This window comes from Pezoporus wallicus, unplaced genomic scaffold, assembly GCF_028554395.1.
Source record: "Pezoporus wallicus isolate ANWC-B61680 ecotype Strahan unplaced genomic scaffold, APGP_CSIRO_Pwel_v1 contig_14265, whole genome shotgun sequence".
In the NCBI taxonomy this organism is placed as follows: Eukaryota; Metazoa; Chordata; class Aves; order Psittaciformes; family Psittacidae; genus Pezoporus; species Pezoporus wallicus.
The window spans coordinates 1-6,288 of NW_026640744.1; the positions used below are offsets into that span (position 1 = coordinate 1).

Sequence of the window (6,288 nt, forward strand, 5' to 3'; positions counted from 1 at the left end):
CACATTGGGGTTCCATGGGGGGAGTCCATGGGGTGGGGGGAGGTCGTGTCCATGGTGGGGGGTGTCCATGGGGGGTTCCACCCCACCTGGAAGAAGGTGTCGACCTCCTTGCCGTTGGCGGTGAAGGTGAGGAGCCCGGTGGCCAGGTCCACGAGGCAGCCAATGACCAGGTCGCTGTGGCTCACGCGGCCCCTGCTGGCTGCTGCTGAACTCCCCCCGCCCCACACCATGTAGCAGTTGCTGTGCTTGATGCTGGGGGGTGGAAAAAGGGGGGATGGATGGGGGGGGGGAGGAATTCACATGGGAGCCCCGGATCTGGAACCCCATCACCCCCAAAGCCCATCCCCATCACCCCAGGATCCCCCAAACCCCGTCCCCATGGCACCAAACCCCATCCCCATCACCCCCATCCCCATCCTCCCTATCCCCCCCATCCCCATCACCCCTAAACCCCATCCCCATCAACCCAGGATCCCCCCAAACCCCATCCCCATGGCACCAAACCCCATCCCCATCACCCCCAAACCCCATCCCCATTCCCCCCATCCCCATCATCCCCAAACCCCATCCCCATCACCCCAGGACTCCCCAAACCCCGTCCCCATGGCACCAAACCCCATCCCCATCACCCCCATCCCCATCCTCCCTATCCCCCCCATCCCCATCCCCCCCAAAGCCCATCCCCATCACCCCAGGATCCCCCAAACCCCATCCCCATGACACCAAACCCCATCCCTATCACCCCCAACCTCATCCTCCCTATCCTCCCCATCCCCATCACCCCCAAACCCCATCCCCATCACCCCAGGACTCCCCAAACCCCGTCCCCATGGCACCAAACCCCATCCCCATCACCCCCAAACCCCATCCCCATCACCCCATGACCCCCCAAACCCCATCCCCATGACACCAAACCCCATCCCCATCACCCCCAAACCCCATCCCCATTCCCCCCATCCCCATCACCCCCAAAGCCCATCCCCACCACCCCAGGATCCCCCAAACCCCGTCCCCATGGCACCAAACCCCATTCCCATCACCCCAGGACCCCCCAAACCCCGTCCCCATGGCACCAAACCCCATCCCCATCACCCCCATCCCCATCCTCCCTATCCCCCCCATCCCCATCACCCCCAAACCCCATCCCCATCACCCCAGGACTCCCCAAACCCCGTCCCCATGGCACCAAACCCCATCCCCATCACCCCTATCCCCATCCTCCCTATCCCCCCCAACCTCCATCCCCATCCCCATCACCCCAGGAAGCCCCCAAACCCCATCCCCATCACCCCAGGACCCCCAAACCCCATCCCCATCACCCCATCATCCCATCCCCATTATCCCCATCCCCATCCTCCCTATCCCCCCAACCTCCATCCCCATCCCCATCACCCCAGGAACCCCCAAACCCCATCCCCATCACCCCAGGACCCCCAAACCCCGTCCCCATGGCACCAAACCCCATCCCCATCTCCCCAGGACCCCCAAACCCGTCCCCATGGCACCAAACCCCATCCCCCTCACCCCCAAACCACATCCCCATCACCCCATGACGCCCCAAACCCCATCCCCATGACACCAAACCCCATCCCCATCACCCCCAAACCCCATCCCCATTCCCCCCATTCCCATCACCCCCAAAGCCCATCCCCACCACCCCAGGATCCCCCAAACCCCGTCCCCATGGCACCAAACCCCATCCCCATCTCCCCAGGACCCCCCAAACCCCGTCCCCATGGCACCAAACCCCATCCCCATCACCCCCAAACCCCATCCCCATCACCCCATGACGCCCCAAACCCCCTCCCCCTTCCGCCTCTTCCGAGCACCCCCCATGCCCATCCCCAGCACCCCAGGATCCCCCAAACCCCGTCCCCATGGCACCAAACCCCATCCCCATCTCCCCAGGACCCCCAAACCCCGTCCCCATGGCACCAAACCCCATCCCCATCACCCCCATCCCCATCCTCCCGATCCCCCCCATCCCCATCACCCCCAAACCCCATCCCCATCACCCCAAGACTCCCCAAACCCCGTCCCCATGGCACCAAACCCCATCCCCATCACCCCCATCCCCATCCTCCCTATCCCCCCCATCCCCATCACCCCCAAACCCCATCCCCATCACCCCAGGACCCCCAAACCCCATCCCCATCACCCCATCATCCCATCCCCATTATCCCCATCCCCATCCTCCCTATCCCCCCAACCTCCATCCCCATCCCCATCACCCCAGGAACCCCCCAAACCCCATCCCCATCACCCCAGGAACCCCCCAAACCCCATCCCCATCACCCCAGGAACCCCCCAAACCCCATCCCCATCACCCCAGGAACCCCCCAAACCCCATCCCCATCCCCCCCAAACCCCATTCCCATCCCCCCCACCCCATCCGCCCCATAGGACCGCCCCTCCCCACCGTGGCTCCGCCCCCACCTGTGGTGCACGTGGCCCTGGCTGTCGCCCACGGTGACGGTGACGCTGCGCACGCGGCCCAGCTCGAAGGAGGCCTCGTGCTGGTGGAAGCCGGGGGTCACCCACCCGACCCACGCGCAGCCCGGCTCCTGCCCCGCCGGCAGCCGCACCGAGAAGTAGTGCTGGGGACAATGGGGGGCAATGGGAGTCAATGGGGGGCAATGGGAGTCAATGGGGGGCAATGGGAGTCAATGGGAGTCAATGGGGGGCAATGGGAGTCAATGGGAGTCAATGTGAGTCAATGGGGGGCAATGGGACTCAATGGGAGTCAATGGGAGTCAATGGGAGTCAATGGGAGTCAATGGGGGGCAATGGGGGGCAATGGGAGTCAATGGGGGCAATGGGGGGCAATGGGGTCAAGTGGGGGGCAAGGGGGGGCAATGGGAGTCAATGGGAGTCAATGGGAGTCAATGGGGGCAATGGGAGTCAATGGGGGCAATGGGGGGCAATGGGGGGCAATGGGGGGCATTGGGGGTCAATGGGGGGCAATGGGGGGCAATGGGAGTCAATGGGAGGCAATGGGGGGCAATGGGGGGCAATGGGAGTCAATGGGAGTCAATGGGGGGCAATGGGGGGCAATGGGAGTCAATGGGAGTCAATGGGGGGCAATGGGGGGCAACGGGAGTCAATGGGGGGCAATGGGGGGCAATGGGATACAATGGGGGCAATGGGAGGCAACGGGAGTCAATGGGATATACTGCTATACAGGGATGCTGCGATGCAGTGGTACCCGGATGCAGCGGTACCGGGATGCAATGGTACTGGGATGCAGTGGTACCGGGATGCACTGGCACTGGGAAGCAGTGGTACCCGGATGCACTGGTACCCGGATGCAGCGGTACCGGGATGCACTGGCACCGGGATGCACTGGTACCCGGATGCAGCGGTACCGGGATGCACTGGCACCGGGATGCACTGGTACCCGGATGCAGCGGTACCGGGATGCAGTGGCACCGGGATGCAGAGGTACCGGGATGCAGTGATACCCGGATGCAGTGGTACCCAGATGTAGTAGTACCCGGATGCAGTGGTACCGGGATGCACTGGCACCGGGATGCAGTGGTACCCGGATGCAGCGGTACCCGGATGCAGTGATACCGGGATGCAGTGGTACCGGGATGCACTGGTACCCGGATGCAGCGGTACCGGGATGCACTGGTACCCAGATGCAGCAGTACCCGGATGCAGTGGTACCGGGATGCACTGGCACCGGGATGCAGTGGTACCGGGATGCACTGGCACTGGGATGCAGTGGTACCCGGATGCAGCGGTACCCGGATGCAGTGATACCGGGATGCAGTGGCACCGGGATGCAGTGGTACCGGGATGCAGTGGCACCGGGATGCAGTGGTACCCGGATGCAGTGGTACCCGGATGCACTGGCACTGGGATGCAGTGGTACCGGGATGCAGTGGCACCGGGATGCAGTGGTACCCGGATGCAGCGGTACCCGGATGCAGCGGTACCGGGATGCAGTGGTACCCGGATGCAGTGGTACCGGGATGCAGCGGTACCCGGATGCAGCAGTACCCGGATGCAGTGGTACCGGGATGCAGTAGCACTGGGATGCAGTGGTACCCGGATGCAGCGGTACCCGGATGCAGTGGTACCGGGATGCAGTGGCACCGGGATGCAGTGGCACCGGGATGCAGTGGTACCCGGATGCAGTGGTACCCGGATGCACTGGCACCGGGATGCAGTGGTACCCGGATGCAGCGGTACCCGGATGCAGCGGTACCCAGATGCAGTGGTACCCGGATGCACTGGCACCGGGATGCAGCGGTACGCGGATGCAGTGGTACCCGGATGCAGCGGTACCCGGATGCACTGGCACCGGGATGCAGTGGTACCCGGATGCAGCGGTACCCAGATGCAGTGGTACCCGGATGCAGCGATACCGGGATGCACTGGTACCCGGATGCACTGGTACCCGGATGCAGCGGTACCGGGATGCAGCGGTACCCGGATGCAGTGGTACCCGGATGCAGCAGTACCCGGATGCAGTGATACCGGGGTCCCCCCCCCGTACCGTGGTGCTGTCCCGGATGACTTCGGGGTCATCGCGCTCGGCAGGGACCACATCCTGCTCCAGGCGGGGGACGCTGGGGGCCGCTGGGGGGGGCGCGAACGGCGGCTTCCGGCCCTTGAACAGGAACCTATGGGGGGCAGTGCGGGGGGTCAAGGGACCCACACACCCCATAGGGGGGTACCCAACCCACTCACCCTGCCCTGTAGCTCCCCATGGGTCAACCCACACTCCCTATGTCTCAATGACCCCCATATCCCCCCATGGCTCCCCCCACAACCCCCATGGCTCCGCCCACACCCCCCTATGATGCAATGACCCCCATAACCCCCTCATGGTTCACCCCACACCCCTATGTGTCAATGACCCCCATATCCCCCCATGGGTCACCCCACAACCCCCATGGCTCACCCCACACTCCCTATGTGTCAATTCCCCCCATGACTCCCCCCACACCCCTATGTGTCAATGACCCCCATATCCCCCCATGGCTCACCCCACAACCCCCATGGCTCCCCCCACACCCCCCTATGATGCAATGACCCCCATATCCCCCCATGGCTCACCCTACAACCCCCATGGTTCACCCCACACTCCCTATGGGTCAATGACCTCCATATCCCCCCATGGGCTACCCCCACCTCCCTATGCGTCAATGCCCCCCATGGGTCACCCCACAACCCCCATAGCTCCCCCCACACCCCCCTATGATGCAATGACCCCCATAACCCCCCCATGGATCACCCCACACTCCCTATGGGTCAATGACCCCCATATCCCCCCCATAGGTCACCCCACACCCCCCTATGATGCAATGACCCCCATATCCCCCCTATGGCTCCCCCCACCCCCCTATGCGTCAATGCCCCCCATGGGTCACCCCACACCCCCCATGGCTCCCCCCACACCCCCCTATGATGCAATGACCCCCATAACCCCCCCATGGCTCACCCCACACTCCCTATGTGTCAATACCCCCCATGACTCCCCCCACACCCCCCTATGATGCAATGACCCCCATATCCCCCCTATGGCTCCCCCCACCCCCCTATGCGTCAATGCCCCCCATGGGTCACCCCACACCCCCCATGGCTCCCCCCACACCCCCCTATGATGCAATGACCCCCATAACCCCCCCATGGCTCACCCCACACTCCCTATGTGTCAATACCCCCCATGACTCCCCCCACACCCCCCTATGATGCAATGACCCCCATAACCCCCCCATGGCTCACCCCACACCCCCCCCCTATGATGCAATGACCCCCATATCCCCCCATGGCTCATGCCCCCCATGGGTCACCCCACACCCCCCATGGCTCCCCCCACACCCCCCTATGATGCAATGACCCCCATATCCCCCCTATGGCTCCCCCCACCCCCCTATGTGTCAATGCCCCCCATGGGTCACCCCACACCCCCCATGGCTCCCCCCCCACCCCACCCCCCCCCTCTCTCACCCCCTCCGTGCCCTCCCCTTCTCCGTGGCCGCGTCCTTCTCGTTCTCTCCACGGGGGGGCTCCCCGGGGGCCGGCGGGGGGGGAGGGGGGCCCGGTGGGGGAGGGGCCCCGCTGGCAGCCCCGCCCCCTTCGGGGCCGTCGGGGCCGTCGGGCAGGGGCAGCCTCGGGGCCGCCGAACGCCGGAGCCGCTCGAAGTCGCCTTCGGGTCCCGGAGCCGCCGCCCCTCCCCCAGCCACGTCGGGGGGGTCGGGGGGGGGAGGGGAGGGGGGGGGCATGGGGGGGGAGCAGCGGAAGCGCGCGTGGAAGCGAACGGGGAGGCTGAGGCGG

The 6,288-nt window shown here is 65.3% G+C and overlaps 1 protein-coding gene across 1 annotated transcript; it reads right to left on the minus strand.

Annotated features, from left to right (window-relative positions):
- Nucleotides 1-86: 86 nt before the first annotated feature.
- On the minus strand, nucleotides 87-6,236 carry LOC130605080 (ryanodine receptor 1-like; the record flags this gene model as incomplete). Its single annotated transcript, XM_057420231.1, has 4 exons — nucleotides 5,962-6,236; nucleotides 4,505-4,631; nucleotides 2,437-2,597; nucleotides 87-252 (listed from the first exon to the last, which is right to left on the minus strand). Coding segments are annotated over exons 1-4 (729 nt in total), but the record flags the coding sequence as incomplete, so codon positions are not given.
- Nucleotides 6,237-6,288: the final 52 nt, after the last annotated feature.